At 42.9% G+C, this 23907-nt stretch overlaps 1 protein-coding gene across 1 annotated transcript in view; it reads left to right on the top strand.

Annotated features, from left to right (window-relative positions):
* Positions 1-22979, top strand: part of LOC124034726 (follistatin-A-like) — a 58862-nt gene extending 35883 nt beyond the window's left edge. Inside the window, 3 exon segments of the mRNA XM_046348212.1 lie at positions 19212-19442; positions 22731-22756; positions 22758-22979. Coding sequence (XP_046204168.1) covers positions 19212-19442; positions 22731-22756; positions 22758-22841 — 341 coding nt within the window. The 3' untranslated portion in view covers positions 22842-22979.
* Positions 22980-23907: the final 928 nt, after the last annotated feature.

Raw genomic sequence — 23907 nt, 5'->3', positions numbered from 1 at the left:
CATGTGTCCACTCTGCCAACATTCCAGTACTTTTCTGTCCACTCTGCCAACATTCCACTACTTTTTGTGTCCACTCTGCCGACATTCCACTACTTTTTCTGTCCACTCTGCCAACATTCCACTACTTTATGTGTCCACTTTCCCAACATTCCACTTCTTTTTGTTTCCACCCTGCCAACATTCCACTACTTTTTGTGTCCACTCTGCCGACATTCCACTACTTTTTGTGTCCACTCTGCCAACATTCCAATACTTTTTGTGTCCACTCTGCCAACATTCCAATACTTTTTGTGTCCACTCTGCCAACATTCCACTACTTTTAGTGTCCACTCTGCCGACATTCCACTACTTTTTGTGTCCACTCTGCCAACATTCCACTACTTTTTGTGTCCACTCTGCCAACATTCCACTACTTTTTGTGTCCACTCTGGCAACATTCCAGTACTTTTTCTGTCCACTCTGTCAACATTCCACTACTTTGTGTCCACTCTGCCAACATTCCACTACTTTTTGTGTCCAATCTGCCAACATTCCACGACTTTTTCTGTCCACTCTGTCAACATTCCACTACTTCATGTGTCAACTCTGCCAACATTCCACTACTTTGTGTCCACTTTCCCAACATTCCATTCTTTTTGTGTCCACTCTGCCAACATCCCACTACTTTATGTGTCCACTTTCCCAACATTCCACTTCTTTTTGTTTCCACTCTGCCAACATTCCACTACTTTTTGTGTCCACTCTTTCAACATTCCACTACTTTTTGTGTCCACTCTGCCAACATTCCACTACTTTTTGTGTCAACTCTGCCAACATTCCACTACCTGTTGTGTCCACTGCCAACATTCCACTACTTTTCGTGTCCACTCTGCCAACATTGCATTACTTTTTGTGTCCACTCTGCCAACATTCCACTACTTTTTGTGTCCACTCTGCCAACATTCCAATACTTTTTGTGTCCACTCTGCCAACATTCCAATACTTTTTGTGTCCACTCTGCCAACATTCCACTACTTTTTGTGTCCACTCTGCCAACATTCCACTACTTTTTGTTTCCACTCTGCCAACATTCCATTACTTTGTGTCCACTCTGCCAACATTCCACTACTTTTTGTGTCCACTCTGCCAACATTCCACTACTTTTTGTGTCCACTCTGCCAACATTCCATTACTTCATGTGTCCACTGCCAACATTCCACTACTTTTTGTGTCCACTCTGCCAACATTCCACTACTTTTTGTGTCCGCTCTGCCAACATTCCACTACTTTTTGTGTCCGCTCTGCCAACATTCCACTACTTTTTGTGTCCGCTCTGCCAACATTCCACTACATTTTGTGTCGACTCTGCCAACATTCCACTACTTTTTGTGTCCAATCTGCCAACATTCCACGACTTTTTCTGTCCACTCTGTCAACATTCCACTACTTCATGTGTCAACTCTGCCAACATTCCACTACTTTGTGTCCACTTTCCCAACATTCCACTTCTTTTTGTTTCCACTCTGCCAACATTCCACTACTTTTTGTGTCCACTCTGCCAACATTCCACTACTTTTTGTGTCCACTTTCCCAACATTCCACTTCTTTTTGTTTCCACTCTGCCAACATTCCACTACTTTTTGTGTCCACTCTGCCAACATTCCACTACTTTTTGTGTCCACTCTGCCGACATTCCACGACTTTTTCTGTCCACTCTGCCAACATTCCACTACTTTATGTGTCCACTTTCCCAACATTCCACTTCTTTTTGTTTCCACTCTGCCAACATTCCACTACTTTTTGTGTCCACTCTGCCAACATTCCACTACTTTTTGTGTCCACTTTCCCAACATTCCACTTCTTTTTGTTTCCACTCTGCCAACATTCCACTACTTTTTGTGTCCACTCTGCCAACATTCCACTACTTTTTGTGTCCACTCTGTGACATTCCACGACTTTTTCTGTCCACTCTGCCAACATTCCACTACTTTATGTGTCCACTTTCCCAACATTCCACTTCTTTTTGTTTCCACTCTGCCAACATTCCACTACTTTTTGTGTCCACTCTGCCAACATTCCACTACTTTTTGTGTCACCTTTCCCAACATTCCACTACTTTTTGTTTCCACTCTGCCAACATTCCACTACTTTTTGTGTCCACTCTGCCAACATTCCACTACTTTTTGTGTCCACTTTCCCAACATTCCACTTCTTTTTGTTTCCACTCTGCCAACATTCCACTACTTTTTGTGTCCACTCTGCCAACATTCCACTACTTTTTGTGTCCACTTTCCCAACATTCCACTTCTTTTTGTTTCCACTCTGCCAACATTCCACTACTTTTTGTGTCCACTCTGCCAACATTCCACTACTTTTTGTGTCCACTCTGCCGACATTCCACGACTTTTTCTGTCCACTCTGCCAACATTCCACTACTTTATGTGTCCACTTTCCCAACATTCCACTTCTTTTTGTTTCCACTCTGCCAACATTCCACTACTTTTTGTGTCCACTCTGCCGACATTCCACTACTTTATGTGCCCACTTTCCCAACATTCCACTTCTTTTTGTTTCCACTCTGCCAACATTCCACTACTTTTTGTGTCCACTCTGCCGACATTCCACTACTTTTTGTGTCCACTCTTCCAACATTCCACTACTTTTTGTGTCCACTCTGCCAACATTCCACTACTTTTTGTGTCCACTTTCCCAACATTCCACTTCTTCATGTGTCCACTCTGCCAACATTCCAGTACTTTTCTGTCCACTCTGCCAACATTCCACTACTTTTTGTGTCCACTCTGCCGACATTCCACTACTTTTTCTGTCCACTCTGCCAACATTCCACTACTTTATGTGTCCACTTTCCCAACATTCCACTTCTTTTTGTTTCCACCCTGCCAACATTCCACTACTTTTTGTGTCCACTCTGCCGACATTCCACTACTTTTTGTGTCCACTCTGCCAACATTCCAATACTTTTTGTGTCCACTCTGCCAACATTCCAATACTTTTTGTGTCCACTCTGCCAACATTCCACTACTTTTAGTGTCCACTCTGCCGACATTCCACTACTTTTTGTGTCCACTCTGCCAACATTCCACTACTTTTTGTGTCCACTCTGCCAACATTCCACTACTTTTTGTGTCCACTCTGCCAACATTCCAGTACTTTTTGTGTCCACTCTGGCAACATTCCAGTACTTTTTCTGTCCACTCTGTCAACATTCCACTACTTTGTGTCCACTCTGCCAACATTCCACTACTTTTTGTGTCCAATCTGCCAACATTCCACGACTTTTTCTGTCCACTCTGTCAACATTCCACTACTTCATGTGTCAACTCTGCCAACATTCCACTACTTTGTGTCCACTTTCCCAACATTCCATTCTTTTTGTGTCCACTCTGCCAACATCCCACTACTTTATGTGTCCACTTTCCCAACATTCCACTTCTTTTTGTTTCCACTCTGCCAACATTCCACTACTTTTTGTGTCCACTCTTTCAACATTCCACTACTTTTTGTGTCCACTCTGCCAACATTCCACTACTTTTTGTGTCAACTCTGCCAACATTCCACTACCTGTTGTGTCCACTGCCAACATTCCACTACTTTTCGTGTCCACTCTGCCAACATTGCATTACTTTTTGTGTCCACTCTGCCAACATTCCACTACTTTTTGTGTCCACTCTGCCAACATTCCAATACTTTTTGTGTCCACTCTGCCAACATTCCAATACTTTTTGTGTCCACTCTGCCAACATTCCACTACTTTTTGTGTCCACTCTGCCAACATTCCACTACTTTTTGTTTCCACTCTGCCAACATTCCATTACTTCATGTGTCCACTCTGCCAACATTCCACTACTTTTTGTGTCCACTCTGCCAACATTCCACTACTTTTTGTGTCCACTCTGCCAACATTCCATTACTTCATGTGTCCACTGCCAACATTCCACTACTTTTTGTGTCCACTCTGCCAACATTCCACTACTTTTTGTGTCCGCTCTGCCAACATTCCACTACTTTTTGTGTCCGCTCTGCCAACATTCCACTACTTTTTGTGTCCGCTCTGCCAACATTCCACTACATTTTGTGTCGACTCTGCCAACATTCCACTACTTTTTGTGTCCAATCTGCCAACATTCCACGACTTTTTCTGTCCACTCTGTCAACATTCCACTACTTCATGTGTCAACTCTGCCAACATTCCACTACTTTGTGTCCACTTTCCCAACATTCCACTTCTTTTTGTTTCCACTCTGCCAACATTCCACTACTTTTTGTGTCCACTTTCCCAACATTCCATTTCTTTTTGTGTCCACTCTGCCAACATCCCACTACTTTATGTGTCCACTTTCCCAACATTCCACTTCTTTTTGTTTCCACTCTGCCAACATTCCACTACTTTTTGTGTCCACTCTGCCAACATTCCACTACTTTTTGTGTCCACTCTTTCAACATTCCACTACTTTTTGTGTCCACTCTGCCAACATTCCACTACTTTTTGTGTCAACTCTGCCAACATTCCACTACCTTTTGTGTCCACTGCCAACATTCCACTACTTTTCGTGTCCACTCTGCCAACATTCCATTACTTTTTGTGTCCACTCTGCCAACATTCCACTACTTTTTGTGTCCACTCTGCCAACATTCCAATACTTTTTGTGTCCACTCTGCCAACATTCCAATACTTTTTGTGTCCACTCTGCCAACATTCCACTACTTTTTGTGTCCACTCTGCCAACATTCCACTACTTTTTGTTTCCACTCTGCCAACATTCCATTACTTCATGTGTCCACTCTGCCAACATTCCACTACTTTTTGTGTCCACTCTGCCAACATTCCACTACTTTTTGTGTCCACTCTGCCAACATTCCATTACTTCATGTGTCCACTGTCAACATTCCACTACTTTTTGTGTCCACTCTGCCAACATTCCACTACTTTTTGTGTCCGCTCTGCCAACATTCCACTCTTTTTGTGTCCGCTCTGCCAACATTCCACTACTTTTTGTGTCCGCTCTGCCAACATTCCACTACTTTTTGTTTCCACTCTGCCAACATTCCACTACTTTTTGAGTTCACTCTGCCAACATTCCACTACTTTTTGTGTCCACTCTGCCAACATTCCACTACTTTTTGTGTCCACTCTGCCAACATTCCACTACATTTTGTGTCGACTCTGCCAACATTCCACTACTTTTTGTGTCCAATCTGCCAACATTCCACAACTTTTTCTGTCCACTCTGTCAACATTCCACTACTTCATGTGTCAACTCTGCCAACATTCCACTACTTTGTGTCCACTTTCCCAACATTCCACTTCTTTTTGTTTCCACTCTGCCAACATTCCACTACTTTTTGTGTCCACTTTCCCAACATTGCACTTCTTTTTGTGTCCACTCTGCCAACATTCCACTACTTTATGTGTCCACTTTCCCAACATTCCACTTCTTTTTGTTTCCACTCTGCCAACATTCCACTACTTTTTGTGTCCACTCTGCCAACATTCCACTACTTTTTGTGTTCACTCTGTCAACATTCCACTACTTTTTGTGTCCGCTCTGCCAACATTCCACTACTTTTTGTGTCCAATCTGCCAACATTCCACGACTTTTTCTGTCCACTCTGCCAACATTCCACTACTTTGTGTCCACTTTGCCAACATTCCACTACTTTTTGTGTCCACTCTGCCAAACATTCCAGTACTTTTTCTGTCCACTCCGCCAACATTCCAGTACGTTTTCTGTCCACTATGCTAACATTCCACTACATTTTGTGTCAACTCTGCCAACATTCCACTACTTTTTGTGTCCAATCTGCCAACATTCCACGACTTTTTCTGTCCACTCTGTCAACATTCCACTACTTCATGTGTCAACTCTGCCAACATTCCACTACTTTGTGTCCACTTTCCCAACATTCCACTTCTTTTTGTTTCCACTCTGCCAACATTCCACTACTTTTTGTGTCCACTTTCCCAACATTGCACTTCTTTTTGTGTCCACTCTGCCAACATTCCACTACTTTTTGTGTCCACTTTCCCAACATTCCATTTCTTTTTGTTTCCACTCTGCCAACATTCCACTACTTTTTGTGTCCACTCTGCCAACATTCCACTACTTTTTGTGTCCACTCTTTCAACATTCCACTACTTTTTGTGTCCACTCTGCCAACATTCCACTACTTTTTGTGTCAACTCTGCCAACATTCCACTACCTTTTGTGTCCACTGCCAACATTCCACTACTTTTCGTGTCCACTCTGCCAACATTCCATTACTTTTTGTGTCCACTCTGCCAACATTCCACTACTTTTTGTGTCCACTCTGCCAACATTCCAATACTTTTTGTGTCCACTCTGCCAACATTCCAATACTTTTTGTGTCCACTCTGCCAACATTCCACTACTTTTTGTGTCCACTCTGCCAACATTCCACTACTTTTTGTTTCCACTCTGCCAACATTCCATTACTTCATGTGTCCACTCTGCCAACATTCCACTACTTTTTGTGTCCACTCTGCCAACATTCCACTACTTTTTGTGTCCACTCTGCCAACATTCCATTACTTCATGTGTCCACTGCCAACATTCCACTACTTTTTGTGTCCACTCTGCCAACATTCCACTACTTTTTGTGTCCGCTCTGCCAACATTCCACTCTTTTTGTGTCCGCTCTGCCAACATTCCACTACTTTTTGTGTCCACTCTGCCAACATTCCAATACTTTTTGTGTCCACTCTGCCAACATTCCACTACTTTTTGTGTCCACTCTGCCAACATTCCACTACTTTTTGTTTCCACTCTGCCAACATTCCATTACTTCATGTGTCCACTCTGCCAACATTCCACTACTTTTTGTGTCCACTCTGCCAACATTCCACTACTTTTTGTGTCCACTCTGCCAACATTCCATTACTTCATGTGTCCACTGCCAACATTCCACTACTTTTTGTGTCCACTCTGCCAACATTCCACTACTTTTTGTGTCCGCTCTGCCAACATTCCACTCTTTTTGTGTCCGCTCTGCCAACATTCCACTACTTTTTGTGTCCACTCTGCCAACATTCCACTACATTTTGTGTCGACTCTGCCAACATTCCACTTCTTTTTGTTTCCACTCTGCCAACATTCCACTACTTTTTGTGTCCACTTTCCCAACATTGCACTTCTTTTTGTGTCCACTCTGCCAACATTCCACTACTTTGTGTCCACTTTCCCAACATTCCACTTCTTTTTGTTTCCACTCTGCCAACATTCCACTACTTTTTGTGTCCGCTCTGCCAACATTCCACTACTTTTTGTGTCCAATCTGCCAACATTCCACGACTTTTTCTGTCCACTCTGCCAACATTCCACTACTTTGTGTCCACTTTGCCAACATTCCACTACTTTTTGTGTCCACTCTGCCAAACATTCCAGTACTTTTTCTGTCCACTCCGCCAACATTCCAGTACGTTTTCTGTCCACTATGCTAACATTCCACTACATTTTGTGTCAACTCTGCCAACATTCCACTACCTTTTGTGTCCACTGCCAACATTCCAAAACTTTTCGTGTCCACTCTGCCAACATTCCACTACTTTATGTGTCCACTTTCCCAACATTCCACTTCTTTTTGTTTCCACTCTGCCAACATTCCACTACTTTTTGTGTCCACTCTGCCAACATTCCAGTAGTTTTTCTGTCCACTCTGCCAACATTCCACTACTTTATGTGTCCACTTTCCCAACATTCCACTTCTTTTTGTTTCCACTCTGCCAACATTCCACTACATTTTGTGTCCACTTTCCCAACATTCCACTTCTTTTTGTGTCCACTCTGCCAACATTCCACTACTTTTTGTGTCCACTCTGCCAACATTCCACTACTTTTTGTGTCCACTCTGCCAACATTCCACTACTTTTTGTGTCCACTCTGCCAACATTCCACTACTTTTTGTGTCCACTCTGCCAACATTCCACTACTTTTTGTGTCCCCTCTGCCAACATTCCACTACTTTTTGTTTCCACTCTGCCAACATTCCACTACTTTTTCTGTCCACTCTGCCAACATTCCATTACTTTTTGTGTCCACTCTGCCAACATTCCACTACTTTTTCTGTCCACTCTGCCAACATTCCACTACTTTTTGTTTCCACTCTGCCAACATTCCACTACTTTTTGTTTCCACTCTGCCAACATTCCACTACTTTTTCTGTCCACTCTGCCAACATTCCACTACTTTTTGTTTCCACTCTGCCAACATTCCACTACTTTTTGTTTCCACTCTGCCAACATTCCACTACTTTTTCTGTCCACTCTGCCAACATTCCACTACTTTTTGTTTCCACTCTGCCAACATTCCACTACTTTTTCTGTCCACTCTGCCAACATTCCACTACTTTTTCTGTCCACTCTGCCAACATTCCATTACTTTTTGTGTCCACTCTGCCAACATTCCACTACTTTGTGTCCACTTTGCCAACATTCCACTATTTTTGTGTCCACTCTGCCAACATTCCAGTACTTTTTCTGTCAACTCTGTCAACATTCCACTACTTTATGTGTCCACTTTGCCAACATTCCACTATTTTTGTGTCCACTCTGCCAACATTCCAGTACTTTTTCTGTCAACTCTGCCAACATCCCACTACTTTATGTGTCCACTTTCCCAACATTCCACTTCTTTTTGTTTCCACTCTGCCAACATTCCACTACTTTTTGTGTCCACTCTGCCAACATTCCACTACTTTTTGTGTCCACTCTTTCAACATTCCACTACTTTTTGTGTCCACTCTGCCAACATTCCACTACTTTTTGTGTCAACTCTGCCAACATTCCACTACCTTTTGTGTCCACTGCCAACATTCCACTACTTTTCGTGTCCACTCTGCCAACATTCCATTACTTTTTGTGTCCACTCTGCCAACATTCCACTACTTTTTGTGTCCACTCTGCCAACATTCCAATACTTTTTGTGTCCACTCTGCCAACATTCCAATACTTTTTGTGTCCACTCTGCCAACATTCCACTACTTTTTGTGTCCACTCTGCCAACATTCCACTACTTTTTGTTTCCACTCTGCCAACATTCCATTACTTCATGTGTCCACTCTGCCAACATTCCACTACTTTTTGTGTCCACTCTGCCAACATTCCACTACTTTTTGTGTCCACTCTGCCAACATTCCATTACTTCATGTGTCCACTGTCAACATTCCACTACTTTTTGTGTCCACTCTGCCAACATTCCACTACTTTTTGTGTCCGCTCTGCCAACATTCCACTCTTTTTGTGTCCGCTCTGCCAACATTCCACTACTTTTTGTGTCCACTCTGCCAACATTCCACTACTTTTTGAGTTCACTCTGCCAACATTCCACTACTTTTTGTGTCCACTCTGCCAACATTCCACTACTTTTTGTGTCCACTCTGCCAACATTCCACTACATTTTGTGTCGACTCTGCCAACATTCCACTACTTTTTGTGTCCAATCTGCCAACATTCCACAACTTTTTCTGTCCACTCTGTCAACATTCCACTACTTCATGTGTCAACTCTGCCAACATTCCACTACTTTGTGTCCACTTTCCCAACATTCCACTTCTTTTTGTTTCCACTCTGCCAACATTCCACTACTTTTTGTGTCCACTTTCCCAACATTGCACTTCTTTTTGTGTCCACTCTGCCAACATTCCACTACTTTATGTGTCCACTTTCCCAACATTCCACTTCTTTTTGTTTCCACTCTGCCAACATTCCACTACTTTTTGTGTCCACTCTGCCAACATTCCACTACTTTTTGTGTTCACTCTGTCAACATTCCACTACTTTTTGTGTCCGCTCTGCCAACATTCCACTACTTTTTGTGTCCAATCTGCCAACATTCCACGACTTTTTCTGTCCACTCTGCCAACATTCCACTACTTTGTGTCCACTTTGCCAACATTCCACTACTTTTTGTGTCCACTCTGCCAAACATTCCAGTACTTTTTCTGTCCACTCCGCCAACATTCCAGTACGTTTTCTGTCCACTATGCTAACATTCCACTACATTTTGTGTCAACTCTGCCAACATTCCACTACTTTTTGTGTCCAATCTGCCAACATTCCACGACTTTTTCTGTCCACTCTGTCAACATTCCACTACTTCATGTGTCAACTCTGCCAACATTCCACTACTTTGTGTCCACTTTCCCAACATTCCACTTCTTTTTGTTTCCACTCTGCCAACATTCCACTACTTTTTGTGTCCACTTTCCCAACATTCCATTTCTTTTTGTGTCCACTCTGCCAACATCCCACTACTTTATGTGTCCACTTTCCCAACATTCCACTTCTTTTTGTTTCCACTCTGCCAACATTCCACTACTTTTTGTGTCCACTCTGCCAACATTCCACTACTTTTTGTGTCCACTCTTTCAACATTCCACTACCTTTTGTGTCCACTGCCAACATTCCACTACTTTTCGTGTCCACTCTGCCAACATTCCATTACTTTTTGTGTCCACTCTGCCAACATTCCACTACTTTTTGTGTCCACTCTGCCAACATTCCATTACTTTTTGTGTCCACTCTGCCAACATTCCACTACTTTTTGTGTCCACTCTGCCAACATTCCAATACTTTTTGTGTCCACTCTGCCAACATTCCAATACTTTTTGTGTCCACTCTGCCAACATTCCACTACTTTTTGTGTCCACTCTGCCAACATTCCACTACTTTTTGTTTCCACTCTGCCAACATTCCATTACTTCATGTGTCCACTCTGCCAACATTCCACTACTTTTTGTGTCCACTCTGCCAACATTCCACTACTTTTTGTGTCCACTCTGCCAACATTCCATTACTTCATGTGTCCACTGCCAACATTCCACTACTTTTTGTGTCCACTCTGCCAACATTCCACTACTTTTTGTGTCCACTCTGCCAACATTCCACTACTTTTTGTGTCCGCTCTGCCAACATTCCACTACTTTTTGTGTCGACTCTGCCAACATTCCACTACTTTTTGTGTCCGCTCTGCCAACATTCCACTCTTTTTGTGTCCGCTCTGCCAACATTCCACTACTTTTTGTGTCCACTCTGCCAACATTCCACTACTTTTTGAGTTCACTCTGCCAACATTCCACTACTTTTTGTGTCCACTCTGCCAACATTCCACTACTTTTTGTGTCCACTCTGCCAACATTCCACTACATTTTGTGTCGACTCTGCCAACATTCCACTTCTTTTTGTTTCCACTCTGCCAACATTCCACTACTTTTTGTGTCCACTTTCCCAACATTGCACTTCTTTTTGTGTCCACTCTGCCAACATTCCACTACTTTATGTGTCCACTTTCCCAACATTCCACTTCTTTTTGTTTCCACTCTGCCAACATTCCACTACTTTTTGTGTCCGCTCTGCCAACATTCCACTACTTTTTGTGTCCAATCTGCCAACATTCCACGACTTTTTCTGTCCACTCTGCCAACATTCCACTACTTTGTGTCCACTTTGCCAACATTCCACTACTTTTTGTGTCCACTCTGCCAAACATTCCAGTACTTTTTCTGTCCACTCCGCCAACATTCCAGTACGTTTTCTGTCCACTATGCTAACATTCCACTACATTTTGTGTCAACTCTGCCAACATTCCACTACCTTTTGTGTCCACTGCCAACATTCCAAAACTTTTCGTGTCCACTCTGCCAACATTCCACTACTTTATGTGTCCACTTTCCCAACATTCCACTTCTTTTTGTTTCCACTCTGCCAACATTCCACTACTTTTTGTGTCCACTCTGCCAACATTCCAGTAGTTTTTCTGTCCACTCTGCCAACATTCCACTACTTTATGTGTCCACTTTCCCAACATTCCACTTCTTTTTGTTTCCACTCTGCCAACATTCCACTACATTTTGTGTCCACTTTCCCAACATTCCACTTCTTTTTGTGTCCACTCTGCCAACATTCCACTACTTTTTGTGTCCACTCTGCCAACATTCCACTACTTTTTGTGTCCACTCTGCCAACATTCCACTACTTTTTGTGTCCACTCTGCCAACATTCCACTACTTTTTGTGTCCACTCTGCCAACATTCCACTACTTTTTGTGTCCCCTCTGCCAACATTCCACTACTTTTTGTTTCCACTCTGCCAACATTCCACTACTTTTTCTGTCCACTCTGCCAACATTCCATTACTTTTTGTGTCCACTCTGCCAACATTCCACTACTTTTTCTGTCCACTCTGCCAACATTCCACTATTTTTTGGCCACTTTGGCAACATTCCACTACTTTTTCTGTCCACTCTGCCAACATTCCAATACTTTTTGTGTCCACTGCCAACATTCCACTACTTTTCGTGTCCACTCTGCCAACATTCCACTACTTTTTGTGTCTGCTCTGCCAACATTCCACTACTTTTTGTGTCCACTCTGCAAACATTCCACTACTTTATGTGTCCACTCTGCCAACATTCTACTACTTTTTGTTTCCACTCTGCCAACATTCCACTACTTTTTGTTTCCACTCTGCCAACATTCCATTACTTCATGTGTCCACTCTGCCAACATTCCAGTACTTTTTCTGTCCACTCTGTCAACATTCCACTACTTTTTGTGTCTGCTCTGCCAACATTCCACTACTTTTTGTGTCCACTCTGCAAACATTCCACTACTTTATGTGTCCACTCTGCCAACATTCTACTACTTTTTGTTTCCACTCTGCCAACATTCCACTACTTTTTGTTTCCACTCTGCCAACATTCCATTACTTTATGTGTCCACTTTGCCAACATTCCAGTACTTTTTCTGCCCACTTTGCCAACATTCCAGTACGTTTTCTGTCCACTCCGCCAACATTCCACTACGTTTTGTGTCCACTCTGCCAACATTCCACTACCTTTTGTGTCCACTGCCAACATTCCACTACTTTTTGTGTCCACTCTGCCAACATTCCACTACTTTTTGTGTCCACTCTGCCAACATTCCACTACTTTTTGTGTCCACTCTTTCAACATTCCACTACTTTTTGTGTCCACTCTGCCAACATTCCACTACTTTTTGTGTCAACTCTGCCAACATTCCATTACTTTTTGTGTCCACTCTGCCAACATTCCACTACTTTTTGTGTCCACTCTGCCAACATTCCACTACTTTTTGTGTCCACTCTGCCAACATTCCAATACTTTTTGTGTCCACTCTGCCAACATTCCAATACTTTTTGTGTCCACTCTGCCAACATTCCACTACTTTTTGTGTCCACTCTGCCAACATTCCACTACTTTTTGTTTCCACTCTGCCAACATTCCATTACTTCATGTGTCCACTCTGTCAACATTCCACTACTTTTTGTGTCCACTTTCCCAACATTCCACTTCTTTTTGTTTCCACTCTGCCAACATTCCACTACTTTTTGTGTCCACTTTCCCAACATTCCACTTCTTTCTGTGTCCACTCTTTCAACATTCCACTACTTTTTGTGTCCACTCTGCCAACATTCCAATACTTTTTGTGTCCCCTCTGCCAACATTCCACTACTTTTTGTGTCCACTCTGCCAACATTCCACTACTTTTTGTGTCAACTCTGCCAACATTCCACTTCTTTCTGTGTCCACTCTTTCAACATTCCACTACTTTTTGTGTCCACTCTGCCAACATTCCACTACTTTTTCTATCCACTCCGCCAACATTCCAGTACGTTTTCTGTCCACTCTGCCAACATTCCAGTACTTTTTCTATCCACTCCACCAACATTCCAGTACGTTTTCTGTCCACTCTGCCAACATTCCACTACTTTTCGTGTCCACTCTGCCAACATTCCACTACTTTATGTGTCCACTTTCCCAACATTCCACTTCTTTTTGTTTCCACTCTGCCAACATTCCACTACATTTTGTGTCCACTTTCCCAACATTCCACTTCTTTTTGTTTCCACTCTGCCAACATTCCACTACATTTTGTGTCCACTCTGCCAACATTCCACTACTTTGTGTCCACTCTACCAACATTCCAGTACTTTTTCTGTCCACTCTGTCAACATTCCACTACTTCATGTGTCCACTCTGCCAACATTCCACTACTTTGTGTCCACTTTCCCAACATTCCACTTCTTTTTGTTTCCACTCTGCCAACATTCCACTACTTTTTGTGTCCACTTTCCCAACATTCCACTTCTTTTTGTGTCCACTCTGCCAACATTCCACTACTTTTTGTGTTCACTCTGTCAACATTCCACTACTTTTTGTGTCCGCTCTGCCAACATTCCACTACTTTTTGTGTCAACTCTGTCAACATTCCACTACTTTATGTGTCCACTGCCAACATTCCGGTACTTTTTCTGTCCACTCTGCCAACATTCCAATACTTTTTGTGTCCACTGTCAACATTCCACTACTTTTCGTGTCCACTCTGCCAACATTCCAGTACTTTTTCTGTCCACTCTGCCAACATTCCAATACTTTTTTGGCTACTCTGGCAACATTCCAGTACTTTTTCTGTCCACTCTGCCAACATTCCAATACTTTTTGTGTCCACTGCCAACATTCCACTACTTTTCGTGTCCACTCTGCCAACATTCCACTACTTTATGTGTCCGCTCTGCCAACATTCCACTACTTTTTGTGTCTGCTCTGCCAACATTCCACTACTTTATGTGTCCACTCTGCCAACATTCTACTACTTTTTGTGTCCACTCTGCCAACATTCCACTACTTTTTGTGTCCACTCTGCCAACATTCCACTACTTTTTGTGTCCACTCTGCCAACATTCCACTACTTTTCGTGTCCACTCTGCCAACATTCCACTACTTTTTGTGACCACTCTGCCAACATTCCACTACTTCATGTGTCCACTCTGCCAACATTCCACTACTTTTTGTGTCCACTTTCCCAACATTCCACTTCTTTTTGTGTCCACTCTGCCAACATTCCACTACTTTATGTGTCCACTTTCCCAACATGCCACTTCTTTTTGTTTCCACTCTGCCAACATTCCACTACTTTTTGTGTCCACTCCGCCAACATTCCACTACTTTTTGTGTCCACTCTGCCAACATTCCACTACTTTTTTTGTTCACTCTGCCAACATTCCACTACTTTTTGTGTCCGCTCTGCCAACATTCCACTACTTTTTGTGTCAACTCTGTCAACATTCCACTACTTTATGTGTCCACTGCCAACATTCCAGTACTTTTTCTGTCCACTCTGCCAACATTCCACTACCTTTTGTGTCCACTGCCAACATTCCACTACTTTTTGTGTCCACTCTGCCAACATTCCACTACTTTTTGTGTCCACTCTGCCAACATTCCACTACTTTTTGTGTCCACTCTTTCAACATTCCACTACTTTTTGTGTCCACTCTGCCAACATTCCACTACTTTTTGTGTCAACTCTGCCAACATTCCATTACTTTTTGTGTCCACTCTGCCAACATTCCACTACTTTTTGTGTCCACTCTGCCAACATTCCACTACTTTTTGTGTCCACTCTGCCAACATTCCAATACTTTTTGTGTCCACTCTGCCAACATTCCAATACTTTTTGTGTCCACTCTGCCAACATTCCACTACTTTTTGTGTCCACTCTGCCAACATTCCACTACTTTTTGTTTCCACTCTGCCAACATTCCATTACTTCATGTGTCCACTCTGTCAACATTCCACTACTTTTTGTGTCCACTTTCCCAACATTCCACTTCTTTTTGTTTCCACTCTGCCAACATTCCACTACTTTTTGTGTCCACTTTCCCAACATTCCACTTCTTTCTGTGTCCACTCTTTCAACATTCCACTACTTTTTGTGTCCACTCTGCCAACATTCCAATACTTTTTGTGTCCCCTCTGCCAACATTCCACTACTTTTTGTGTCCACTCTGCCAACATTCCACTACTTTTTGTGTCAACTCTGCCAACATTCCACTTCTTTCTGTGTCCACTCTTTCAACATTCCACTACTTTTTGTGTCCACTCTGCCAACATTCCACTACTTTTTCTATCCACTCCGCCAACATTCCAGTACGTTTTCTGTCCACTCTGCCAACATTCCAGTACTTGTTCTATCCACTCCACCAACATTCCAGTACGTTTTCTGTCCACTCTGCCAACATTCCACTACTTTTCGTGTCCACTCTGCCAACATTCCACTACTTTATGTGTCCACTTTCCCAACATTCCACTTCTTTTTGTTTCCACTCTGCCAACATTCCACTACATTTTGTGTCCACTTTCCCAACATTCCACTTCTTTTTGTTTCCACTCTGCCAACATTCCACTACATTTTGTGTCCACTCTGCCAACATTCCACTACTTTGTGTCCACTCTACCAACATTCCAGTACTTTTTCTGTCCACTCTGTCAACATTCCACTACTTCATGTGTCCACTCTGCCAACATTCCACTACTTTGTGTCCACTTTCCCAACATTCCACTTCTTTTTGTTTCCACTCTGCCAACATTCCACTACTTTTTGTGTCCACTTTCCCAACATTCCACTTCTTTTTGTGTCCACTCTGCCAACATTCCACTACTTTATGTGTCCACTTTCCCAACATTCCACTTCTTTTTGTTTCCACTCTGCCAACATTCCACTACTTTTTGTGTCCACTCTGCCAACATTCCACTACTTTTTGTGTTCACTCTGTCAACATTCCACTACTTTTTGTGTCCGCTCTGCCAACATTCCACTACTTTTTGTGTCAACTCTGTCAACATTCCACTACTTTATGTGTCCACTGCCAACATTCCGGTACTTTTTCTGTCCACTCTGCCAACATTCCAATACTTTTTGTGTCCACTGTCAACATTCCACTACTTTTCGTGTCCACTCTGCCAACATTCCAGTACTTTTTCTGTCCACTCTGCCAACATTCCAATACTTTTTTGGCCACTCTGGCAACATTCCAGTACTTTTTCTGTCCACTCTGCCAACATTCCAATACTTTTTGTGTCCACTGCCAACATTCCACTACTTTTCGTGTCCACTCTGCCAACATTCCACTACTTTATGTGTCCGCTCTGCCAACATTCCACTACTTTTTGTGTCTGCTCTGCCAACATTCCACTACTTTATGTGTCCACTCTGCCAACATTCTACTACTTTTTGTGTCCACTCTGCCAACATTCCACTACTTTTTGTGTCCACTCTGCCAACATTCCACTACTTTTTGTGTCCACTCTGCCAACATTCCACTACTTTTCGTGTCCACTCTGCCAACATTCCACTACTTTTTGTGACCACTCTGCCAACATTCCATTACTTTTTGTGTCCACTTTCCCAACATTCCACTACTTTTTGTGTCCACTCTGCCAACATTCCACTACTTTTTGTGTCCACTCTGCCAACATTCCACTACTTTTTTTGTTCACTCTGCCAACATTCCACTACTTTTTGTGTCCGCTCTGCCAACATTCCACTACTTTTTGTGTCAACTCTGTCAACATTCCACTACTTTATGTGTCCACTGCCAACATTCCGGTACTTTTTCTGTCCACTCTGCCAACATTCCAATACTTTTTGTGTCCACTCTGCCAACATTCCACTACTTTTTGTGTCTGCTCTGCCAACATTCCACTACTTTATGTGTCCACTCTGCCAACATTCCACTACTTTTCGTGTCCACTCTGCCAACATTCCACTACTTTTTGTGTCTGCTCTGCCAACATTCCACTACTTTATGTGTCCACTCTGCCAACATTCTACTACTTTTTGTTTCCACTCTGCCAACATTCCACTACTTTTTGTGTCCACTCTGCCAACATTCCACTACTTCATGTGTCCACTCTGCCAACATTCCACTACTTTTTGTGTCCACTCTGCCAACATTCCACTACTTCATGTGTCCACTCTGCCAACATTCCACTACTTTTTGTGTCCACTCTGCCAACATTCCACTACTTCATGTGTCCACTCTGTCAACATTCCACTACTTTTTGTGTCGACTCTGCCAACATTCCACGACTTTTTGTGTCTACTCTGCCAACATTCCACTACTTTTTGTGTCCACTCTGCCAACATTCCACTACTTTTTGTGTCCGCTCTGCCAACATTCCACTACTTTTTGTGTCAACTCTGTCAACATTCCACTACTTTATGTGTCCACTGCCAACATTCCGGTACTTTTTCTGTCCACTCTGCCAACATTCCAATACTTTTTGTGTCCACTCTGCCAACATTCCACTACTTTTTGTGTCTGCTCTGCCAACATTCCACTACTTTATGTGTCCACTCTGCCAACATTCCACTACTTTTCGTGTCCACTCTGCCAACATTCCACTACTTTTTGTGTCTGCTCTGCCAACATTCCACTACTTTATGTGTCCACTCTGCCAACATTCTACTACTTTTTGTTTCCACCTGCCAACATTCCACTACTTTTTGTGTCCACTCTGCCAACATTCCACTACTTCATGTGTCCACTCTGCCAACATTCCACTACTTTTTGTGTCCACTCTGCCAACATTCCACTACTTTTGTGTCCACTCTGCCAACATTCCACTCCACTCTGCCAACATCACTTTTTGTGTCCACTCTCCACTCTGCCAACATTCCACTACTTTTTCTGTCCAACATTCCACTACTTTTTGTGTCCACTCTGTCAACATTCCACTACTTTTTGTGTCCACTCTGCCAACATTCCACTACTTTTTGTGTCCACTCTGCCAACATTCCACTACTTTTTGTGTCCACTCTGCCAACATTCCACGACTTTTTGTGTCCACTCTGCAAACATTCCAGTACTTTTTGTGTCCACTCTGCTAACATTCCACTACTTTTTGTGTCCACTCTGCCAACATTCCACTACTTTTTGTGTCCACTCTGCCAACTTTCCACTACTTTTTGTGTCCACTCGGCCAATATTCCACATTAATATAGGTTCTCAGAGCAGAGATTCTCCATTTGCTTTGGAGGTTAATTTCAGTATACAAGGCTGGTACTACTTTGTAGTTGCTGCTGTTCAGAAGTTGGCAACATCACCCACACCACAGCCGGGGTGTTTTCCTCGGAAGCGTTTCACTCCCTACTACATGGATACTTGAAACATAGGACATGACTCATTATCCACTACAGTTTCATGGTGATATGCCAAGCAGCACCAAAGATGACCTAACATAGGACATGACTCAATACTATCCACTACGGTTACATGGTTATATGACTCGATACGATCCACTACAGTTTCATGTTGATATGTCAAGCAGCACCAACGAGGCGTCGGTCTGATAAGTTCTGTCTTTCTTCTCCTTTCCTCTCTCTGGCTCCAGAGGCCAAGTCGTGCGAGGACATCCACTGCAGTGTGGGGAAGAAGTGTCTGTGGGATGTCAGGATGAGCCGAGGCCGCTGCTCCCTCTGTGAGGAGGCGTGTCCAGAGAGCCGGATGGACGGTGCGGTGTGTGCCAGCGACAACACCACCTACCCCTCGGAGTGTGTTATGAAGCAGACCGCCTGCTCTCTGGGAACGCTCCTGGAGGTTAAGCATTCAGGATCTTGCAACTGTAAGTAATCACCACCGAGCGAGACAATTCCATGTTCTTTCCCAACAACAATCTCACCCTGACACCAAACCCTCCCCCTACCTCTGACACCGATCCCGCCCTGACACCAATCCCTCCCCCCATCTCTGACACCAATCCCTCCGTGGCACCAATCCCCTCATGGCATCAATCCTAGCTGACACCAAACCCTCCCCCTACCTCTGACACCAATCCCTCCATGGCACCAATCCCCCACTGACACCAATCCCCTCCTGACATCAATCCTAGCTGGCACCAATCCCTCCCTGACCCCAATCCCTTCCTGACACCAATCCCTCCCCCCTGACACCAATCCCTCCCTGACACCAATCCCTTCCTGACACCAATCCCTCCCCCTGGCACCAATCCCTCCCCCTGACACCAATCCCTCCCTGACACCAATCCCTTCCTGACACCAATCCCTTCCTGACACCAATCCCTCCCCCTGACATCAATCCCCCTGACACCAATCCCTTCCTGACACCAATCCCTCCTCCCTGACACCAATCCCCCTGACACCAAGCCCTCCCTGACACCAATCCCCCTGACACCAATCCCTTCCTGACACCAATCCCTCCCCCTGACACCAATCCATTCCTGACACCAATCCCTCCGTGGCACCAATCCCTCCCTGACACCAATCCCTCCCCCTGACATCAATCCCTTCCTGACACCAATCCATCCCCCTGACACCAATTCCCCTGACACCAATCCCTCCGTGGCACCAATCCCCTCCTGACATCAATCCTAGCTGACACCAATCCTCCCCCTGACACCAATCCCTCCCCCCATCTCTTACACCAATCCCTCTCTGACACCAATCCTCGCTGACACCAAGTATTTTCTGACACCAATCCTTGCTGACACCAATCCCTCTGACACCAAGTCACCCCTGACTCCTGACTCTTCTTGAGCCCCCTCCCCTCTAACCTCCCACCTCCCTGCCCACCCACCTGGCACAGCTCACCTTACACATCTGAAAGGACTTGAGATGAGAGAACCTGCATGATTTTGTCTGTGTTGCTGGCTTTTTTAACTTTCAGCATTTTTTTCAGCCCCCCAAAAATTATAATAAACAAAAAAGTGAATAAACAAAATATATCAATAGGTAAAGATAGGTTCAAAAGAAAACTATTTCTTGGAAGATTATATACTAACGTCATTACACTAACAAGCATTAGAGACTAACATTAGAGACTAACATTTGCAATTAAAACAATCATTGTATTTGAAGTCTAGATGACTTAGTGGTCATAGACATCCCATAGTGATCTGCTGTACTCAAGCAGGTTACCTTAGAGTAACTGTCCAGTGAAAATCTCACTTTTAAAAGTTAAAATTCTGTTAACTCATACCAAAATAATGTTGTTAACTCATCCTACACATACATTTGAGATTAAACACTTTTTTTTAAAATGCCACCTAAAAAAACTGACCGTTTTAAAATGGCTTTCTATTGCCTCACAGAGTGTGATGTCATACTACTGAGGAAGATGAGCTGGCCAATCAGCTGTCTACTCGCATTTAATTTTTGTTAATGACCAGTATACGTCCCGCAACATTCTGCTAATTTTTTAACATACTTCTTTTTTTGGAAGTAAAATGACTTGAATTCAATCTTTAAATACTGGACAGTTACTTTTTTAATTTTGATGCAGGTTTTTTCCTCAATTTTATCTAAAAAAAAAACAATTCTTCTAGACCATATTTTTACATCTTGTAAATTCCATGGTCACTTTGCTTATATATGCATCATTATTTACATGTTTCTTTTGCCTATATGGCTGGAGTCAATCAGTAATTGAAAATGCAATGTATTGGTACACACCACTCTGCTATAACATGTCATATAGAGTCAGAATGAAAACACACACCACTCTGCTATAACATGTCATATAGAGTCAGAATGAAAACACACACCACTCTGCTATAACATGTCATATAGAGTCAGAATGACAACACACACACCACTCTGCTATAACATGTCATATAGAGTCAGAATGACAACAGTTACATAGTCATATATGTGCATAAGGTGATCGCGACGTTGGTGCCATTATAGCTAAGATTATTTAAGGTGAACCTTAACATGTAGACTACTTATTTCCACCAGTACTTTGAGCCATTCCTCCTTAAATAAAGTACTCCCTAAACTGAGGCTACCTGCCATAAAATAGCCAAACAGGAAGGATATGAGTTACCTGCCAAGTCACTATATGTCAAAGATGATTGAATTTAATTTTCATCATGATGAATAAGTCTGGATATCCTCCTCCACTACACGATGATTTGATCTGACTGACCTGCTAAAAGTAACTTAATGTATGTGTGGAGTACAACTCCCCAAAAAAGGGACCAACGTCATGATCGCCTCATGGGGAAGAGGAAAGTGGCACTTTTACAATTTGCAGATAATAAACAGAGGAGGCCAGGTTTACGGTCAAATCCATTAAATTTAAATTAAACTAAAATTAAAAAAAATGTTTTATTGAAAAGCATTGAAGTGAATTGAAATGTCAGTGTGCTTCCTGAATTGAAAGGAATGGAAATGAGAATGAATACTCACTACTCATACTTCGCCTCAGTCTCTCTCTGTCTGCCAGTAGTCAATTAACATGTATGTCATCTATATGCATCGACTTCTCTGTGTGCTAATTGTAGTGAGTGTGTTGTTGCCTATCAAACACAAACATCCATTTGGATTGGATGATGAGAGACTGTCTGTCGCTTGTGTTGCTTTTTTATCCCCCCCCCCTGCTTGGTAGAGGTCGTAGGTCAAACTGCTGCGACACATAGAGTCTCTCCGCCCAAAGGCAGCAACTGTACTGTGTCTGAGACAAACGGAGAAACATAAATAAAAATGAGAACGAAACCAGCAAAACAAAAAACAAAAACACTTTTGTGTGTCTGACTGTCTGCTTTCAGGATTCTGCTGCCAAAAAAAAGACCTGATCCATTCAACCCCTCAGATCGCCCTGCCCCCCCGCAACCCCCACCCCCCCCCATTCCCACTCTGCGTCACCCGCTGCTCTGCTGTCATAGCCCTGGCTTCCTAGACCTAGATTATGTAAACAATGTTTCATCATTATGGGATGGATGACTCCGTGCCAAGTCCTCTCTTTGCCCTGAAACATAACAACACCACGAGGCTATACTGGGGCTTCGTGGAGAGATATGGGGCTTTTGAGAACATTCAGATAAATACTCTTCTGCTACATTGCTGTTGTGGTCCTTATTTATACAACAGCTACCATATATTCTCCCATCTAGCCATTACAGAAGCCCCGGAGGAGGAAGGAGGAGGAGGAGGAGGAGGAGGAGGAGCAGGAAGATCAGGACTACACGATTTATATCCACCTGTCCTCCTTATTGGATGGATAGGCTGTCTATCATATCCAGCTGTCCTCCTTATTGGATGGATAGGCTGTCTATCATATCCAGCTGTCCTCCTTATTGGATGGATAGGCTGTCTATCATATCCACCTGTCCTCTTTATTGGATGGATAGGCTGTCGATCATATCCACCTGTCCTCCTCATTGGTGGATAGTCTATCTTCCTCCCCTCCTTATTGGTTGGATAGACTGTCTATCTATCTGCCTGCCTGGTCTGCACTAGAAGGACAGTCCAAGGGCCTGGAACCATGTTCATACTGTACAGTCCACATGTGTGTGCTTATATATTTTTTTTAAAGAGACAAAAGTATACATTTAGTTCAGTTGTAGATGTTTTATTTATACATTTGGTTTGTGTTTTTATAATTTATACAGTTAAACACTGTACTTACTATCTACCATGTTATTTCTACCACCATTTTTTAAATGTCTTTTTAGTTTTCATTATTTTTGATATTATGAATAACTATATTTGTCCAAAGAGAAACAGTGTTATTTATTAAGTATCCATCCATCGTTTTTTCCTGAGCTGTAAAAAAAAAAAAATTAAAATAAAAAATAAATCAAATCTGCTTTGTTCTCACTTTCACGTGAACTTTTATGATCACAGATGTTTATCATTCAACACATTAACTCCATGTTTAACCTTCCTATGTGTTTATTTATGGGTTATCTATCTTATCTGTCAATCGTTTATATTCAGAAATGTTTCTGCTTTCTAGTTTCCACCTCGTTGTAACTGGCCAAAGGGAATTCTTGTCTGTTCTGCAGTGGAACGGTGCATTTTTATGGTGCAACGTGGTTATAGCTGGTAAGCCCCTGGTCCCAGATCTGTTGCCTTACTCCATTATTGTCAAGCTATTGTTCGGCATGACAAGTACATGAGTTGGCAAAAGACCAGAAGCCACCTGGCAATCAGGATATGGTGATATTTTTTTTTTTACCTTTATTTAACTAGGCAAGTCAGTTAAGAACAAATTCTTATTTTCAATGACAGCCTAGGAACAGTGGGTTAACTGCCTGTTCAGGGGCAGAACGACAGATTTGTACCTTG

Source organism: Oncorhynchus gorbuscha, linkage group LG04 (assembly GCF_021184085.1).
Source record: "Oncorhynchus gorbuscha isolate QuinsamMale2020 ecotype Even-year linkage group LG04, OgorEven_v1.0, whole genome shotgun sequence".
Classification (NCBI taxonomy): Eukaryota; Metazoa; Chordata; class Actinopteri; order Salmoniformes; family Salmonidae; genus Oncorhynchus; species Oncorhynchus gorbuscha.
Note: the sequence above shows the minus strand (reverse complement) of the source record. Positions and strands in the feature narration are given on the sequence as shown.